The following is a 17,576-nucleotide window of genomic DNA, read 5'->3' as shown; positions in this document are numbered from 1 at the left end:
ACCCTGGCTTCATCCCCCCCCAAATCCTGGCTTCATCCCCCCCCCCAAATCCCGGCTTCATCCCCCCCTCAATCCCGGCCTCGTCCCCCCCAAATCCCGGCCTCGTCCGCTCCCCAAACCCTGGCTTCATCCCCCCCCAAATCCCGGCTTCGTCCCCCCCTCAATCCCGGCCTCGTCCCCCCCAAATCCCAGCCTCGTCCCCTCCCCAAACCCTGGCTTCGTCCCCCCCCAAATCCCGGCTTCATCCCCCCCTCAATCCCGGCCTCGTCCCCCCCAAATCCTGGCCTCTTCCTCCCCTCAATCCCGGCCTCATCCCCCCACCAAATCCCAGCCCCCCCCTCCAAATCCCAGCCTCATCCCCCCCTCAAACCCGGCCTCGTTCCCCCCCAAATCCCAGCCTTGTCCTCCCCCCAATCCCGGCCTCGTTCCCCCCCGAATCCCAGTCTCACCCCCCCCCCAATCCCGGCCTCGTTCCCCCCCGAATCCCAGTTTCACCCCCCCCCTCAATCCCGGCCTCGTTCCCCCCCGAATCCCAGTCTCACCCCCCCCCCTCAATCCCGGCCTCGTTCCCCCTCCTCCATCCCAAACTTTGGGGACACCAAGGACCCCTGGAGCCGCTGGGGTCACTCGAGCGCTTTATTGAGCCCATTCCAGCCTGCGGCCCCCAGACGCCTGGGTCCCCCAGAACCTCCCTTAAAAAGCACAGCCCCCCCCAACCCCAAAAGCACCCTGTTCCCCCCCAGGTACATGTGTCCCCCCCAGCCTTGCCCCCCTCCCCATTGCTCCCCGGTCACCTGGTTCCCTCGGGGGGGATGTAGAGGTTCCCCCCCCCATCACTCCCCCCCACTCAGCTTCACCCGGCTGCGGATGCCCGGATTCTCCCGGACGCCTGGGTCCTCCCGGCTGGGTTCACCCTCCTCCTCCTGCCCCCGGACACCTGGGTGCCCGCCGGTGGCTTTGTGGGCGTCCTGGTCTGGCCCACCCGGACCCCCCCGCTCGCCGGGGCCGCCCCCCTCCCCCCGGACGCCGGGGCCCGGGGGGGCGCCGGGCTCGGGGCCGGGGCCCAGCAGGGCGGCGGCGGCCAGCAGCAGCAGCGGCAGCAGGTGGAGGCAGTAGTAGATGGAGCCCCAGTAGCGCAGGGTGTCGCCGGCGCCCAGCAGCACGAAGCCCATGCACAGGTAGTCGTAGGCGCGCATCTTGAGGAACCAGTGGGGGCCGCGGGCCAGGGCGCGGGCCCGGGGGCCCAGGCGTCCCCGCAGCGCCCGCTCGGCCGCCCGCTCGGCCGCCAGCCACAGCGGCACGCTCAGGAAGCTCAGGTAGTAGCCCGGGTGCAGCCCGTGCCAGTAGGCCGAGACCAGCATGGTCCAGGCGCTCCTGCGGGGAGGCCGGGCTCGGCACGGGGGCGGCGCCGCACGCCGGGGCCCCCCGGCCCCTCGCCCCGGCGGCCTCGGGGGCAATCGGGGGGTCCCTCCCTCTTCCTCCCCCTCCCTCCCTTTCTTTTCCTCCCTCTTCCTCCCTCTCTTTTCCTCCCTCTTCCTCCTTCTCCCTCCTTTTCTTTTCCTCCTTCTTCTTCCCTCCCTCTCTCTTCCTCCCTCCCTCTTCCTCCCTCCCTCTTCCTCCCTCCCTCTTCCTCCCTCCCTCTTCCTCCCTCCCTCTTCCTCCCTTCTCCTCTCTCTTCCTCCCTCTCCCTCCTTCTCTTTTCCTGCCTGCTTCTCTCTTCTTTACTCCCTCTTCCTTCCTTTCCTTCCCTTTTCCTTTCTGCTTCTTCCTGCTTCCTCCCTCTCTTTCTCTTCTTCTCTTCCTCTCTTTCCCTCTTCCTCTCTCCCTTCCTTTTTTCCTTCCCTTCTTCCTTCGCCCCTTCTTCCTTCCCCCTTTTCCTTTCTCTCTTCCCATCTCCCTCCCTTCTTCTCTTCCTCCCTTTTCCTCTCTCCCTCTTTCCTCCCCTTCTTCCTTCCTCCCCCTTTTTCTCTCCTTTTTTGCTCCCTCCCTCCCTTTTTTCATTTTGTCTTCTTCCTTGCTCTTTCCCTTTTCCTTTCTCCATTTTGTTCCCCTTTTTCCTTTTCTTCCCTTCTTCCTCCCTCCCTTCTTCCTCCCTCCCTTCCTCTTTCCTCGCTGCCTCCCTTTTCCCCCCTCCTTCATTCTCCTCCTTCCCTTTTTCCCTTCTCCCTTCCTTTTCCCCTTCTCTCCCTCTCTGCCTTTCCCTCCCTCTTTTTTCTCTCCCCCTTCTTTTTACCTCCTTTTCTTCCCCCCCTTCTTTTTCCTCCCTCCCTCCGCCGCTCCCTCCTTGCTCCCCCCGTTCCCCCGCCGCAGCCCCCCGAGCGGTACCGGAGGGCGGGGGGGTGCCGGGGCGCCCGCCGGTGCACGTAGTGCGCCAGCCACCACTGCACCGTCATGTTCCAGTGCTTCATGCCGTCGCGGAAGCGCACGCAGAAGTCGGTGCCCACCGGGTCGATGTTGCGGATGGTCTCGTAGTCGTACTGCTCGGCCGGCACCTCGTCCGCCCTGCGGCGCCGCCCCGTCGCTGCGGGGCCCCGGCGTCCGGGCGCCCCCAGTCCCCCCCTTCCCAGACCCGTAGCCCCCAGGGACCCACGTGTCCTGTTCCCCCCCCCCACCCCAGGGACCCAGGCGTCCGGGTGTCCCCACTGCCCCCGCCCCCCAGGGCCTCAGCCCCTCAGCTCCCCTCGAGAGGGGCCCAGGTGTCCGGGTGCCCCCGCCCTCCGGGGTCCCAGGCGTCCGGGTGCCTCCACCCTCCGGGGTCCCAGGCGTCTGGGTGCCCCCACCCTCCAGGGACCCAGCCATCCGGGTGCCCCCCACCCTCCGGGGTCCCAGGCGTCCGGGTGCCCCCACCCTCCGGGGTCCCAGGCGTCCGGGTGCCCCCCACCCTCCGGGGTCCCAGGCATCCGGGTGCCTCCACCCTCCGGGGTCCCAGGTGTCCGGGTGCCCCCCCACCCTCCGGGGTCCCAGGCCTCCGGGTGCCCCCACCCTCCAGGGACCCAACCGTCCGGGTGCCCCCACCCTCCGGGGTCCCAGGCATCCGGGTGCCCCCCACCCTCCAGGGACCCAACCATCCGCGTGCCCCCCACCCTCCGGGGTCCCAGCCGTCCGGGTGCCCCCACCCTCCGGGGTCCCAGGCGTCCGGGTGCCCCCACCCTCCGGGGTCCCAGCCATCCGGGTGCCCCCCACCCTCCGGGGTCCCAGCCGTCCAAGTGCCCCCACCCTCCGGGGTCCCAGGCGTCCGGGTGCCCCCCACCCTCCGGGGTCCCAACCGTCCGGGTGCCCATGCCTTTCCCCGCACCCCCCGCCCAGACCCATAGGCCCCAGGAGGGACCCAGGCATCCGGTGCTCCATCCCCCCCCCCCACCACCACCACCCAGGACGGGGGGCCCAGGCGCCCGGGCACCTGCGGGGGCGGCGGTAGGGGGCGGAGGGCCCCAGGCCGGGCCGGGGCCGGGCGGCGGGCGGGTAGGCGCCGAAGGCGGCGGCCAGGCAGGCGGCCTCGGCGCACAGCCAGGCCACGTAGAAGCGCATGCGGAAGGCGAAGAAGACGGGCGCCATGTAGAAGAGGCGCAGCGCCAGGGGCCGGGCGCCGAAGGCCGGGGCCCGCACGGCGCCCAGCGGGAAGAGCCGCGCCGCCGCCTCGCCCAGCGCCCCCAGCGCCGGCGCCGGCGCCGCCCGCCCCAGCACCCGCCGCCACGAGGCCGCCGGCACCGGCCCCCGCACCCAGTCCCGGTGCGTCCCGAAGCGGTAGAAGGGGCCTGGTTGGGGTGGGGGGGAGGGGGAAACGGCGGCCTCAGGACCCCGGTGTCCGGGGAGTGTTTGTGGGGGGGGGGGGGGGGCGACGCCCTGGAGACCCCCGGAGGGACCCAGGCGTCCGGGGGGCCCCGCTCTGCCCCAGAACCCGCTGTCTGTCCCCCTGGGGGCCCAGGCATCCCGGGAGCGACTCAGGTGTCCGGGGGAGGGACCCAGGTGTCCGGGGGAGGGACCCAGGAGTCCAGGCAGCTCCTAGGTGTCAGGGAGGGGCCCAGGTGTCCGGGTGGGTCCTAGGTGTCAGGGAGGGGCCCAGGTGTCCAGGGGGAGGGACCCAGGAGTCCAGGCAGCTCCTAGGTGTCAGGGAGGGGCCCAGGTGTCCGGGGCAGGGACCCAGGTGTCCAGGGGGAGGGGCCCAGGTGTCCAGGGGGAGGGGCCCAGGTGTCCAGGCAGCTCCTAGGTGTCAGGGAGGGGCCCAGGTGTCCGGGGAAGGGACCCAGGTGTCCGGGGGAGGGACCCAGGAGTCCAGGCAGCTCCTAGGTGTCAGGGAGGGGCCCAGGTGTCCAGGGGGAGGCGCCCAGGTGTCCGGGTGGGTCCTAGGTGTCAGGGAGGGGCCCAGGTGTCCGGGGGGAGGGGCCCAGGCGTCAGGGAGGGACCCAGGTGTCTGGGGAGGGGCCCAGGCATCCGGGGGGAGGGGCCCAGGTGTCTGGGCGGGTCCTAGGTGTTAGGGAGGGGCCCAGGTGTCCAGGGGAGGGACCCAGGTGTCCGGGGGGAGGGGCCCAGGTGTCCGGGTGGGTCCTAGGTGTCAGGGAGGGGCCCAGGTGTCCGGGGGGAGGGGCCCAGGTGTCTGGGAGGGTCCTAGGTGTTAGGGAGGGGCCCAGGTGTCCGGGGGAGGGACCCAGGTGTCCGGGTGGGTCCTAGGTGTCCGGGCAGGTCCTAGGTGTCAGGGAGGGGCCCAGGTGTCCGGGGGAGGGACCCAGGTGTCCAGGGGGAGGGACCCAGGTGTCCGGGGGGAGGGACCCAGGTGTCTGGGAGGGTCCTAGGTGTCAGGGAGGGGCCCAGGTGTCCGGGGCAGGGGCCCAGGTGTCCGGGCAGGGACCCAGGTGTCTGGGGGGGGGGGCCCAGGTGTCTGGGGAGGGGCCCAGGCGTCCGGGGGGAGGGCCCAGGCGTCCGGGCGCACCTGTCAGCAGCCCCAGGTAGCAGTAGCTGTAGCAGAGGATCTCCAGCAGCCCCGGACAGGCCTCGAGGGAGCCAATCGCGAGCTCCGGCGGGGCCGACGTCACTTCCTGCGCCGGGGGCGGCGCCTCGCTCAGCTCCTGCACGTCACTGGCCAGACTCACCATCTGGGGGCGGGGCCAAGCAGGGTGAGGCTCGCTGGCCCCGCCCCCTCCCCCTAGCCCCACCCCTCGGCTCGACCACACCCCTCACTAGCCCCACCGCGACCAAACTTTTACACCCCCCCACCCCTGCTGGCCACGCCCCCTTCCTATAGCCCTGCCCACTGTGTGATATCATCCTGCTAGCTCCGCCCCCTGGGCCTGCTGGCCCCGCCCCCAGGGCTTCCCCCTCCCCACACTCCCAGCCTGGTTATCGCCCCCCCTCTAAGCTGCCTTGATGCCCCCCCATCCTGGGGCTGTGCTGATGCCCCCGTCCCCCCGATGTCCCCGTCCCCCCCCGATGTCCCCAGCCCCCCCCGATGCCCCTGTTCTCCCCCCCATGCCCCTGTTTCCCTCCAAAGTCCCTGCCCCCCCAATGCCTCAGTTTCCCCTCCCAATTCCCCTGTTCCCCCCTCCCCAATGTTCCTCCTCCCCCCCATGTCCCCGTCCCACGGCTCCAATGTCCCCAGACCCCCCCCCGATGCCCCTGTTCCCCCCCAGTGTCCCCAGCTCCCTCAATGCCCCTGTATCCCCCTCCCCGATGCCCCCAGACCCCCCCCCGGTCCCCCCCCCACCTTGAGGGTGAGCAGCAGCTGCAGCGCGTTGGCGTAGGGCGGCGGCGCCGGCAGCCCCCAGGCCGGGGCCACGCGGAAGAACAGCAGGTACCCGAAGGTCCAGGCCATGGCGGCCGCCCCGCACCGCCTGGGGGGGGAGAGGGGGGGGCAATCCCACCATGCACTGGGGCACCGGGCCAATCCCACCATGCACTGGGACACCCACTCGTGCCAACCCCCCATGTGCTGGTTGGGGGGGGGGGGGTGCTAAAAAAATCAATCCCATGATGCAGTGGGGCAACCAAACCCATCCCATGATGCCCTGGGGAACCAAACCCGTCCCATGGTGCCCTGGGGCAACCAAACCTGTCCCATGATGCCCTGGGGCAACCAAACCCGTCCCATGGTGCCCTGGGGCAAGCGAGTCAATCCCATCATGCACTGGGGCACCCACTCATGCCAACCCCCCATGTGCTGGTGGGGGGGGGGGAGCCTAAAAAAATCAATCCCATGATGCACTGGGGCAACCAAACCCATCCCATGGTGCCCTGGGGCAACCAAACCTGTCCCATGGTGCCCTGGGGCAACCAAACCCATCCCATGGTGCCCTGGGGCAACCAAACCCAACCCATGATGCACTGGGGCAACCAAACCCAACCCATGGTGCACTGGGGCAACCAAACCCATCCCATGGTGCCCTGGGGCAACCAAACCCAACCCATGGTGCACTGGGGCAACCAAACCCATCCCATGGTGCCCTGGGGCAACCAAACCCAACCCATTGTGCCCTGGGGCAACCAAACCCATCCCATGGTGCCCTGGGGCAACCAAACCCAACCCATGGTGCCCTGGGGCAAGCGAGTCAATCCCATCATGCACTGGGGCACCCACTCATGCCAACCTGCCATGCACCGTTTTTTTTTGAGGGGGGGGGCACCCCAAAACCATCCCATGATGCACTGGGGCAACCAGACCAATCCCACAATGCCCCAGGGCACCCCAAACAATCCCATCATGGCCCGGGGTGGGGGGTGCTCACGCCAACTCCCACAATGCATTGCACCAACACCGTGTTTCCCCCCCCCCAGGAACTCCCATAATGCCTCACTGTCCCCCCCCCCCAAAACAACTTCCCACATGGCTTCCGCCCCCCCCCCTCCCCCGGAGCAGGGCCGTGACGCAATAACGAGCCCGGCTGGCTCGACGAGCCCCGAAACGCCTCCCCCCCCCCCCGCCGCCCCCGGCTCTCGGCAGAGCGAGGGGCCCCGGCGTCCGGGGGGGGGGGCCGGCGCGCGGCGCACCTGGGGGCGAGGCGCAGCAGGGCCCAGGTGCCCAGCACGGTGAGCAGCGAGTGCAGCGCGTGGGGGCCGCAGGTGGCCAGGGCCAGGGCCAGCCCCGCCGCCGCCCCCCCCAGCTGCCGGGCCCGGGGGCCTGCGGGGGGGGGGGACAGCACCGGGTGGGGGTGCGGTTTGACCCCCAACACCCCCCCCAAAACCCCTCCCTGCCCCGTAACTGCTCCCCCAATGTTCAGCAACCTCATGGGCCCCCCCATAGCACGCACCCCCCCCAATCACTGCCCCCCCCCACAATACGAGCTCTCTCCGTAGCTGCCCATACTGCCCCATTGCATGACTCCCCCCCCCCAACGGCCCCCACATACTGCCCCATAGCATGACTCCCCCCCCAACGGCCCCCACATACTGCCCCATAGCATGACTCCCCCCCCAACGGCCCCCACATACTGCCCCATTGCATGACTCCCCCCCCCAACGGCCCCCACATACTGCCCCATAGCATGACTCCCCCCCAACAGCCCCCACATACTGCCCCATAGCATGACTCCCCCCCCAACGGCCCCCACATACTGCCCCATAGCATGACTCCCCCCCCAACGGCCCCCACATACTGCCCCATTGCATGACTCCCCCCCCAACGGCCCCCACATACTGCCCCATTGCATGACTCCCCCCCCCAACGGCCCCCACATACTGCCCCATTGCATGACTTTCCCCCCCCAATGGTCCCCACATACTGCCCCATTGCATGACTCCCCCCCAACAGCCCCCACATACTGCCCCATAGCATGACTCCCCCCCCCAACGGCCCCCACATACTGCCCCATTGCATGACTCCCCCCCCCCCAACGGCCCCCACATACTGCCCCATAGCATGACTCCCCCCCCCAACGGCCCCCACATACTGCCCCATTGCATGACTCCCCCCCCAACGGCCCCCACATACTGCCCCATTGCATGACTCCCCCCCCCAACGGCCCCCACATACTGCCCCATTGCATGACTCCCCCCCCCAACGGCCCCCACATACTGCCCCATTGCATGACTCCCCCCCCCCAACGGCCCCCCATACTGTCCCATTGCATGAACCCCCCCCACATAATTTCTCATTGCCCCACATGTTCCCTAATAGCATAAGCCTTTTCCATAGCCCCACATACTACCCCATAGCATGGCCCCCCCCATAGCCCCACATACTGCCCCATAGCATGACCCCCTCCATAGCACCACATATTGCCCCATAAGAGCCCTCGCCATAGCTGTGCATATTGCCTCATAGCATGACCCCCCCCCATGGCCCCACATACTGCCCCATAGCATGTGTCCCCCCCCCATAGTCCCACATATTGCCCCCCAGCATGAGCTGCCCGCACCCCACACCCAAGCTGCACCCCCATAGCACCCCACAGCGCCCCAAGCTGCCCCACCATGAGCCCCCATATCCCCGCACAGCCCCTCCAATACCCCCCTATTCCTCCTACATGACCCCCCCAATATTAACCCCCTAGATTCCCCCCCAGCATGAACCCCCACCCCAAAATTAACCCCCTCCAGATCCCCCCAGCATGCCCCTCCAATAGTAACCCCCTATATCCCCCCACATGAGCCCCCCCACCCCAATATTAACCCCCATATTCCCCCCCAGCATGAGCCCCCCCACCCCAATATTACCCCCCCATACCCCCCCCCGCCCAGCATGAGCCCCCGCCCCTCACCGCGGCCCTTGAAGGCGAAGCCGAGCGGGATGGAGGCCAGCAGCACAGCCAGGTACGTGAGCTCCTGCGGCGTCATGGCGGCCCGGACGCCTGGGCCCCCTCCCCACTTTGGGGGGGGGGGGTGCTGTCCCGGACGCCTGGGTCCCCTGGAAGGTGTGGGGGGGGGGAGGGGAGGTGTCACCGGCTTCCCGGACTCCTGGGTGCAGCGCGCACCCGGCTGTGCCGGCGGAGGGGCGGGGCCCCGCCTACTCGGGGCGGGGCTACGACGAGGCCACGCCCCCCTACGGAGGAGGGCGGTTTGGGGGGGGGGGCGGCAGCGAGAGGCGCGTGGGAGCGGCCGCAGCCGCCGGGCCATGGGGGACCCCGAGGTACCTGGATTCCGCCCCCTCCCCCAGGGGGGGTTAATGCAGGGGGTGTGATGGGGGGGTCATAGAGACTTTGTTGGGGGGGGTGTAAATTGTAGGGATGTTTGGCTTGATGCTGCGCCGCAGCCCCTTAAAATGAGTGATTGCGGGGGGGGGCTTTAAAGGGGTATCGGCTATTGGGGGCTTTGAGGGGCAATGGGTTTTGGGGAGGCTCTTTTTGGGGGGGTGATTTGCTACGGGGGCTTTAAGAGTCAGCGGGGGAGGGGTCCTTTTAGGGTGGGATGGGGCGCCCCCTTTAAATGGTTTTGGGGAGGGGGAACATTTAACATGAAAGGGTTGCGGCCCCTTTAAGAAACCACTTGTATATATCTGGCGGGGGGGGGGTCCACCCTAGCGCGGGACGGCGCGGCTCCTTTAAAGGTCGGGGGGGGTGGGGCCTACTTAAGGGGGACGCGGCCCCTTTAAGAGGATCCTGCATCAGGGATTGGGGCACCGCGGCGGCCTCTCCCGCGCGGGTGGAGGGGGGTAGACGTTGCCCCTTTAAGGGGCGGTTTCCCATCATCCTCCGCGAAGCGGGGTGCAAGCGGAGGGGCGCGGCCGCTTTCAGAAAGGGGCGGAGCTTCCACGGCGCGAGGCCCCGCCTCCCTTCCCCCCTCCCGGAGACCTATCCCACGATGCCTCGCGGCGGCGCCTCGCGCATGCGCGGCGGCTCCCAGGCGCCTCCGCGGCGGCGGGAAGGACTCAAAATGGCGGCGGCGGAGCGGGACGGCGCCGGCCGCGGGGCCCCCCCGGAGCCTCCCGGGCCCCCCCGGAGCCGCGGCGCCGCCGCCGGCTGAGCCCCCCCCCCCCGCAGGCCCCCCCGGAGCCGCTGGTGCTGGCGCTGCAGCGCGGCCGGGTGCTGGTGTGGGGGGCGGCGGCGGCCCGGGCGCTGCGGGAGCGGCACCGCGTCTCGGGGGTGCTGGTGGGGACCCCCCCGCGGCGCGGCGGCCGCGGCCCCCGCCTGCCCCTGCAGCTGCTGCCCGAGGAGGCCCGGCTGCTGGCCGAGACCGGCGCCGCCGTCCTGGTGCCCCCGCCGGACCCCGGCGAGGGGCCCCCGCCGGTAAGGGGGGGGGCTGTGGGGCGCCGAGGGAGCTGGGGGGGGTCGTTGGAGGCCATAAGGGGGTGGGGGCAGGTGTAGAGGTGATGGCGGCTATGGGGGGATGTTAAGAGCTTTGGGGGGAGCTGTGGGGCAGCGGGAGCGATGGGGGCAAGTGGGGTTGGGGGGGGCCATGAGGGGCTGGGGGATCCTGTCCTGCCCCACGGCAGTTGGGGGGGGGGGGTTCTATGGGGCTGCGTTGCTGTTCCGGGGGGGGGGTTATGCAGGGGAGCTGCTCTGCATCGGGGCAGGAGTTATGGGTACGATGTGGGGCAGGAGCCATGTGCAGGGCCACGGGGCAGAGCTGTGGGGCAGGAGCTCCAGGCAGAGCATAGAGCATGTTGTGGGGCAGAGCTGGGTTTGGGTGGTGGAGCAGAGCTGTGGGGCAGGAGCCCCAGGCAGAGCATAGAGCAGGCTGTGGAGCATGGTTGTGGGGCAGAGCTATGGGGCAGAACTGTGCGTCTGGCTCTTCAGGCGGAGCCATGGGGCAGGGTCAGCTTAGAGCTATGGGGTGGGCAGGGGGGTGAGGCGGTGGGGCAGCTGGGGTGAGGCGGTGGGGCAGGGCCGTGGGGCAGCTGTGGGGCAGCGCTACCCCCCGGCAGGCGGCGGAGGCGGCCCGCTACGCGGCCGAGCTGGCCCGGAGCTTCGCGGAGCAGCGGGAAGCGGCCGAGGGGCAGCGGCAGGCCCAGCTGCAGCGCCTGCCCCCCAACCGGCGCCCCACAGGTGGGGGGGCTGGCTGCCGTGGGGCTGGGGGACGGGGGCTGCCGTGGGGCTGAGCTGTTTGGGTGCTGTGGGGATGGGCTGGGTGTTATAGGGCTGGGGGGCAGCTGGGGGGCTGGGAGAAGGGTTGTGGGGGAGATGGGGAGCTGTGGGGCTGGGTGCTGGGCTGAGGTGTGGGGCTGGGGGCTGTGGGGAGGTGTGGGGCTGGAGGTGTGGGGCTGGAGGTGGGAGCTGTGGGGCTGGGTGGAGGTGTGGGGCTGGGGGCCATGGGGCTAGGTGTCGGGCGGAGCCGTGGGGCTGGGGGCTGTGGGGCTGGGTGCTGGGCAGAGGTGTGGGGCTGGGGGCCGTGGGGCTGGGTGCTGGGCAGAGGTGTGGGGCTGGGTGCTGTGGGGAGGTGTGGGGCTGGAGGTGTGGGGCTGGAGGTGGGAGCTGTGGGGCTGGGTGGAGGTGTGGGGCTGGGGGCCATGGGGCTAGGTGTTGGGCGGAGCCGTGGGGCTGGGTGCTGTGGGGCTGGGTGCTGGGCAGGGCTGAGGGGCCGTGGGGCTGGGTGCTGGGCAGAGCTGTGGGGCTGGGAGCCGTGGGGCTGGGAGCCGTGGGGCGCCCCTCCAGCGCTGCCCCCGCCCCGCAGACACCCCCCCGGCGGCGCTGCCCCCCCGGGCGCTGCTGGTGCAGCTCCCCACGGCGCGGGGGGCCCCGACGGCGCCGCCCCCCGGCCCCCCGGACTGGGGCCGCCCGGCCCCCCACTGGCCCCACGGCGGCCGCCCCCGGCACGAGCGCCGCTACCGCGTCTACCGCGACCTCTGGGCCCGCGGCCTCCACCTCACCGGCGGCGCCAAGTTCGGCGGCGACTTCCTCGTCTACCCCGGTGAGCCGCTGGGGGGCGTGTGGGGCAGGGGGGCGTGTGGGGCAGGGGGTGTGGGGCGGGGGGGGGGTGCATGGGCCAGGCTACTGGGGAGCGGGGGGGGGGGGACATGGGGCAGCAGGATGTGTGGGGCAGGAGGGGACATGTGGGGCACTTTGCTCAGGAGCAGGGGGATGTGTGGGGCAGGCTGCTGCAGAGCAGGGAGAATGTGTGGGGCAGAGAGATGTGGGGCCGGCTGCGGGGGAGTGGGGCAGAGGGATATGTGGGGTGGGGGGGGGTGTGTGGGGCAGGTCACTCGGGCAGGGGACTGTGGAGCAGGGGAACTGTGTGGGGCAGGGGGATGTGGGGCAGGCTGCTGGGGAGTGGGGGGGACGTGTGGGGCAGAGGGACGTGTGGGGCAGGTTGCTGTGGGGCAGGACATGGGGGAGGAGGACAATGCGGGATGGAGAGTGGTTCCACGTGGAGGGCGGGGGGGCGCTATGGGGTGGGGAGGTCATGGAGTGCTATGGGGCAGCTGTGGGGCAGGGGGAGGCTGTGGGGTGCTATGGGGCAGCCATGGGGCAGGGGGAGGCTGTGGGGTGCTATGGGGCAGGACCAATTCCCCCCCCCGCCCCCCCGCAGCAGGTCTGTGCGGTGGCAGCAGGGTGGCAGCATCACTGCGGGGTGGTGGGGGGGGGGGGGGCAGCCGTGGGGCGCTATGGGGCAGCCGTGGGGCAGCCCTGACCCCCCCCGCCGCGCCCCCCAGGCCCCCCCGAGCGGTTCCACGCGGCGGCCGTGGCCCTGTGCCCCCCCCCGGGCGCCCCCCTGGCCCTGGGGGCGCTGGTGGCGGCCGCCCGGCTGGGCACCCACGTGCGCAAGACGCTGCTGCTGTGCGCCGCCCCCGCGGGGGGGGGCCCGGCCTACACCTCGCTGCAGTGGGGCCCGCCCTGACCCCCCCCCGCGACCCACGGCGGCCCGGACCCCCCCCCCGGCGACCCACGGCGGCTGGACCCACAGCACCCGCCTTGGCGGCGACGCTGCTGCTCCGCGCTGCCCCATGGACGCCGCCCCCCCCCCCCCCCGGCAGTGGGGCCTGCGCTGACCCACAGCGGCCCCACGCTATGGGGAGGGGGCTGCTCCCACCCGCTGCATGTTGGGGGGGGGTGTCTGCCCTCCCCCCCCCCAATCTGTGGGGCAGGAACTGGACCCCCCCCATCAGCTTCACTCTTTTTTTCTCTTTTTTTAATAAAAACATGACTGACATGATGACGAGTGCTGGGGGGGGGTCACTGCCCCCCCCCGGGAGCCCCATCGCTGCGGGGGGGGGTCACTCCCATCAGCCCCCCCCTCCAGGAGTCACCCCCCCCCCCCAGCAATGAACCAGCAGAGAAGGGGGGAACCTCCCCCCATAGCAACTATTTGCCCCCCCCCCCAATTTGGGCAGCGAGTGGGGTGGGGGGGCAGGAAGGGGGGGGCGCCCCCCCCCGCTCAGACGCTGACGGTGCGGAAGACGGCGAGGCCGGCGCGGCCGGTGGCCAGCAGGAGCCCCGGGCACTGCGGGTGCCAGTGCAGCTCCTTGGGCTCCGTCTTGCCCTGGTGGGCGAAGAGCAGCTGCGGGGGCAGCGCCGCCAGCGCCGCCGCGTCCCCGTCCCCGTCCTCGTCCCCGTCCCCGGCGTCCCGCTCCACCGCCAGGTCCCACTGCGTCACCAGGTCGTCGGCCCCGGCCGCCGCCAGCACCCCGCTCTCCGTGGGGTGCCACTCCACCGAGGTGATGGGGCCCGTGTGCTGCTTGAAGGTGGCCACGCTGGAGCCCGTCTGTGGGGGGAGGGGGTCAGTGGGGCACCCCAACTCGTCAGTGGGGTAAGGGGGGGTCCCTGTGGGGGTGTCGCAGGGTTTCTAGGGGGCTGGGAGGGGGCAGCGCCATGGGGGGGGGGGCTGCTGTGGGGCAGCCAGGTGCCCCAGAAGAAGCGGAGGTCCCAGAAGTGCCCTGGGGGGACAGGGAGGGGTCTGGGGGGGAATGAGGGGTGCCGCTATGGGGCAGGGGGTGCTGCCGTGGGGGGCCCTACACACCCGGAAGAGGCGGAGGTCCCAGAGGTGCAGGGCGCTGTGGGGGGACGGGGACAGGTGCGGGTGAGGGGTGCGGCCGTGGGCAGGGGGGCGGCCGTGGGCAGGGGGGGCAGCCGTGGGGCAGGGGGGACGCCGTGGGGCACCGTGGGGCGGCCCTACGCACCCGGAAGAGGCGGAGGTCCCAGAGGCGCAGGGCGCTGTGGGGGGACGGGGACAGGTGCGGGTGAGGGGGGCGGCCGTGGGGCAGCTGTGGGCGGCCGTGGGGCAGGGGGGTGCCGTGGGGCGGCCGTGGGGCGGCCCTACGCACCCAGAAGAGGCGGAGGTCCCAGAGGCGCAGGGCGCTGTGGGGGGACGGGGACAGGTGTGGGTGAGGGGGGCGGCCGTGGGGCAGGGGGGGCGGCCGTGGGGCAGCCGTGGGGCGGCCGTGGGGCGCCGTGGGGCGGCCCTACGCACCCGGAAGAGGCGGAGGTCCCAGAGGCGCAGGGCGCTGTGGAGGGACGGGGACAGGTGTGGGTGAGGGGCGCAGCCGTGGGGCAGGGGGGGCGGCCGTGGGGCGGCCGTGGGGCACCGTGGGGCAGGGGGGGCGGCCGTGGGGCAGCCGTGGGGCACCGTGGGGCAGGGGGGGCGCCGTGGGGCAGCCGTGGGGCAGGGGGTGCTGCCGTGGGGCGCCGTGGGGCGGCCCTACGCACCCGGAAGAGGCGGAGGTCCCAGAGGCGCAGGGCGCTGGGGGGGACGGGGACAGGTGCGGGTGAGGGGGGCGGCCGTGGGGCAGGGGGGCGCCGTGGGGCGGCCGTGGGGCAGGGGGGCGCCGTGGGGCGGCCCTACGCACCCGGAAGAGGCGGAGGTCCCAGAGGCGCAGGGCGCTGGGTGGGGACGGGGACAGGTGCGGGTGAGGGGGGCGGCCGTGGGGCAGGGGGGCGGCCGTGGGGCGGCCGTGGGGCAGGGGGGCGCCGTGGGGCGGCCCTACGCACCCGGAAGAGGCGGAGGTCCCAGAGGCGCAGGGCGCTGTGGGGGGACGGGGACAGGTGCGGGTGAGGGGTGCGGCCGTGGGGCAGGGGGGGCGGCCGTGGGGCGCTGTGGGGCAGCCGTGGGGCAGGGGGGGCGCCGTGGGGCGGCCGTGGGGCACCGTGGGGCGGCCCTACGCACCCGGAAGAGGCGGAGGTCCCAGAGGCGCAGGGCGCCGTCGTCGCCGCCGCTGAGCACGAAGGGGTCGCGGCGGCTCCAGCTGAGCACGTTGACGTCGGCCGCGTGGGCCCGGGCGGCCGTCAGCATGCAGGCCCGGCCCGGCGGCGCCCGCACGTCCACACGCGCAGCGAGGCGTCCGCCGAGCACGAGCAGAACACCTGGGGGGGGGCGTGGGGGGGGGACACGGGGGGACACGGGGGGGGGTGACACGGTGGGGGGGTGACATGGCAGGGATGGGGGAGAAAAGCAGGACAAGGGGACACGGGGGACACGAGGGGACGGGACACACAGACGGGGACGTAAGACGGGGACGGGGGGGACACGGGGGGGACATGGGACACGGGGGGACACGGGGGGGGCACACGGGGGGGACACGGGGGGGACATGGGACACGAGGGGACGCGGGGGGGACACGGGAGGGGGGGGACACGGGGGGGGAGAGGGGAGCACAGAGGGGACACCAGCGAGAAGGACGTGAAAAGGGGACACGAGCTCACCTGAGCCTCAGCCCAGGGACCCCTCGGTTCACAGCTGCCCAGCCCCACGGCTGCCCCACACCCTGCCCCCCCCCCCAGCCCCATGTCCCCCCCCCCAGCCCCACAGCTGCCCCACAGCACCCCCCCCCCGCACCGTTGGGCGACCGCTGCAGATCCTCCATGGAGCCGCTGTGGCCCTGCAGCAGCCCGTAGTGCCCCCAGCCCCCCGGCTGCCCCCCCAGCCCCACGGCTGCCCCCCGGCTGCCCCCCCAGCCCCACAGCTGCCCCCTGGCGCCCCCCCCGCACCGAGGGCTCGTTGGGCGACCACTGCAGATCCTCCACGGAGCCGCTGTGGCCCGTAGTGCCCCCAGCCCCCCGGCTGCCCCCCGGCGCCCCCCCCAGCCCCACGGCGCCCCCCCCGCACCGAGGGCTCGTTGGGCGACCACTGCAGATCCTCCACGGAGCCGCTGTGGCCCGTAGTGCCCCCAGCCCCCCGGCTGCCCCCCAGCTGCCCCCCCAGCCCCACGGCTGCCCCCCGGCGCCCCCCCAGCCCCCCGGCGCCCCCCCCGCACCGAGGGCTCGTTGGGCGACCACTGCAGATCCTCCACGGAGCCGCTGTGGCCCTGCAGCAGCCCGTAGTGCCCCCAGCCCCACGGCTGCCCCCCGGCGCCCCCCCCCAGCCCCCCGGCTGCCCCCCGGCGCCCCCCCCAGCCCCACGGCTGCCCCCCAGCGCCCCCCCGCACCGAGGGCTCGTTGGGCGACCACTGCAGATCCTCCACGGAGCCGCTGTGGCCCTGCAGCGGCCGCTGGTCCACGGCCCAGGCGCCGCCCTCCCGCGGCTCCCACAGGTGGATGCGGCTCCGGCAGTCGCCCGACAGCAGCCGGCCTGGGGGGGGGGGGTGAGGGGGGGGTGTGACCCACAGCCGGCCCCACGGCGCAGCCCACAGCCCCCCACACAGCGCCCTTGGCTGCCCCACAGTGCCCCGATGGCCCCCCCCCCAGCACCCTCGCGTGCCTCACAGCCCCCCCCCATGGCACCCTGCAGCCCCACACAGCGCCCTTGGCTGCCCCACAGCACCTCACAGCCCCACATTGCCCCCCCCCCAACCACCTCGGGTGCCCAACAGTGCCCCAACACCCCCCATTCTTCTAACTGCCCCCCAGCACCCCCCAACTGCCCCCCAGGACCCTCCCAGCCCCCTAACTGCCCCTTCAGCCCCCCATCAGGCCCCCCCATACTCTCTGGCACCCTAACTGCTCTCTCAGCCCCCCAACTGCCCCCCAAGCTCCCCCCCAGCCCCTGAACTCCCCCCAAGCTCCCCCCAGCCCCCCGCAGCCCCCCAACTGCCCAGCATCCCCCAACTGCCCCCCAGCACCCCTGCAGCCCAACTGCCCCCCAAGCTCCCCCCCAGCCCTGAACTCCCCCCAGCACCCTCCCAGCCCAACTGCCCCACAGCCTGACTTCCCCCCCAGCACCCCTGCAGCCCCCCGAGCTCCCCCCCAGCATCCCCCAACTGCCCCCCAGCACCCCAACTGCCCCGAGCTCCCCCACAGCCCCCAAGCTGCCCCCCAGCATCCCCCAACTGCCCCCCCAGCTCCCCCGCAGCCCCCTGAGCTCCCCGCAGCCCCCACCCAGCCCCCCAACTGCCCCCCGAGCTCCCCCCAGCATCCCCCAACTGCCCCCAGCACCCCAACTGCCCCGAGCTCCCCCACAGCCCCCAAGCTCCCCCCAGCATCCCCAACTGCCCCCCAGCACCCCCGCAGCCCCCTGAGCTCCCCCGCAGCCCCCACCCAGCCCGCCAACTGCCCCCCGAGCTCCCCCCCAGCCCCCCCCCGCGGCGCTGACCGGGGACGGTGGGCGACCAGTCGAGGGCGAAGCCTTCGGCCATGTGGCCGGCGAAGGCGAAGAGCGGCGCCAGGGCGGCCTGTTCCTGCCGCAGGAAGGCGGCGGCCGCCCGGGGCTGGGCCAGCGCCGCCAGCGGCCGCCGCAGGTCGAACACCTCCACCTGCCCCTTCTCCGACCAGGCCGCCGCCACCGGCGCCTCGCCCAGCTCCGTCGCCTGCGGGCGGCACCGGCGGCTGCGGGGGGGGCCCGGGGGG

General features: G+C 72.4%; 3 protein-coding genes across 4 annotated transcripts; 1 reads left to right on the top strand and 2 right to left on the bottom strand.

Moving 5' to 3' along the window:
- Positions 1 to 571: 571 nt before the first annotated feature.
- Positions 572 to 8,930, bottom strand: MBOAT7 (membrane bound O-acyltransferase domain containing 7). Of its 2 annotated transcripts, XM_068929210.1 has the most exons (7): positions 8,688 to 8,928; positions 6,979 to 7,108; positions 5,699 to 5,825; positions 4,928 to 5,090; positions 3,401 to 3,755; positions 2,326 to 2,502; positions 756 to 1,374 (listed from the first exon to the last, which is right to left on the bottom strand). In XM_068929210.1, the coding sequence occupies exons 1-7, from the start codon at positions 8,761 to 8,763 to the stop codon at positions 834 to 836; spliced, it is 1,569 nt and encodes a 522-aa protein (XP_068785311.1). In that variant the 5' UTR covers positions 8,764 to 8,928; the 3' UTR covers positions 756 to 833. The 2 variants fall into 2 exon arrangements, with proteins under 2 accessions (XP_068785312.1, XP_068785311.1); XM_068929211.1 differs by lacking the exon at positions 6,979 to 7,108 and having other exon boundaries at positions 572 to 1,374; positions 8,688 to 8,930.
- A 65-nt stretch (positions 8,931 to 8,995) lies between these two features.
- TSEN34 (tRNA splicing endonuclease subunit 34) lies at positions 8,996 to 13,009 on the top strand. The gene is made up of 5 exons (XM_068929212.1): positions 8,996 to 9,055; positions 9,906 to 10,151; positions 10,790 to 10,910; positions 11,536 to 11,772; positions 12,515 to 13,009. Exons 1-5 carry the CDS (start codon positions 9,041 to 9,043, stop codon positions 12,697 to 12,699), a joined length of 804 nt encoding a protein of 267 aa, XP_068785313.1. The 5' UTR covers positions 8,996 to 9,040; the 3' UTR covers positions 12,700 to 13,009.
- LOC138064963 (glutamate-rich WD repeat-containing protein 1-like) lies at positions 12,969 to 17,548 on the bottom strand (the record flags this gene model as incomplete). The annotated part of the gene is given in 5 exon segments (XM_068929225.1): positions 12,969 to 13,563; positions 14,962 to 15,116; positions 15,119 to 15,158; positions 16,220 to 16,362; positions 17,323 to 17,548. Coding segments are annotated over 5 exon segments (891 nt in total), but the record flags the coding sequence as incomplete, so codon positions are not given.
- Between the last annotated feature and the right edge of the window lie 28 nt (positions 17,549 to 17,576).

Source organism: Struthio camelus, unplaced genomic scaffold (genome assembly GCF_040807025.1).
Source record: "Struthio camelus isolate bStrCam1 unplaced genomic scaffold, bStrCam1.hap1 HAP1_SCAFFOLD_82, whole genome shotgun sequence".
Classification (NCBI taxonomy): domain Eukaryota; kingdom Metazoa; phylum Chordata; class Aves; order Struthioniformes; family Struthionidae; genus Struthio; species Struthio camelus.
Note: the sequence above shows the minus strand (reverse complement) of the source record. Positions and strands in the feature narration are given on the sequence as shown.

Coding starts and splice junctions, on each gene's coding strand:
- MBOAT7 (XM_068929210.1), bottom strand. CDS start 8,763: ATGACGCCGCAGGAGCTCACGTACCTGGCTGTGCTGCTGGCCTCCATC. Junction 5,091..5,698: donor AGCTGCTGCTCACCCTCAAG/GTGGGGGGGGGA, acceptor CCCCGCCCCCAG/ATGGTGAGTCTGGCCAGTGA. Junction 2,503..3,400: donor CCCTACCGCCGCCCCCGCAG/GTGCCCGGGCGC, acceptor GCGGCGCCGCAG/GGCGGACGAGGTGCCGGCCG.
- TSEN34 (XM_068929212.1), top strand. Junction 10,152..10,789: donor CCGGCGAGGGGCCCCCGCCG/GTAAGGGGGGGG, acceptor ACCCCCCGGCAG/GCGGCGGAGGCGGCCCGCTA. Junction 11,773..12,514: donor CGACTTCCTCGTCTACCCCG/GTGAGCCGCTGG, acceptor CGCGCCCCCCAG/GCCCCCCCGAGCGGTTCCAC.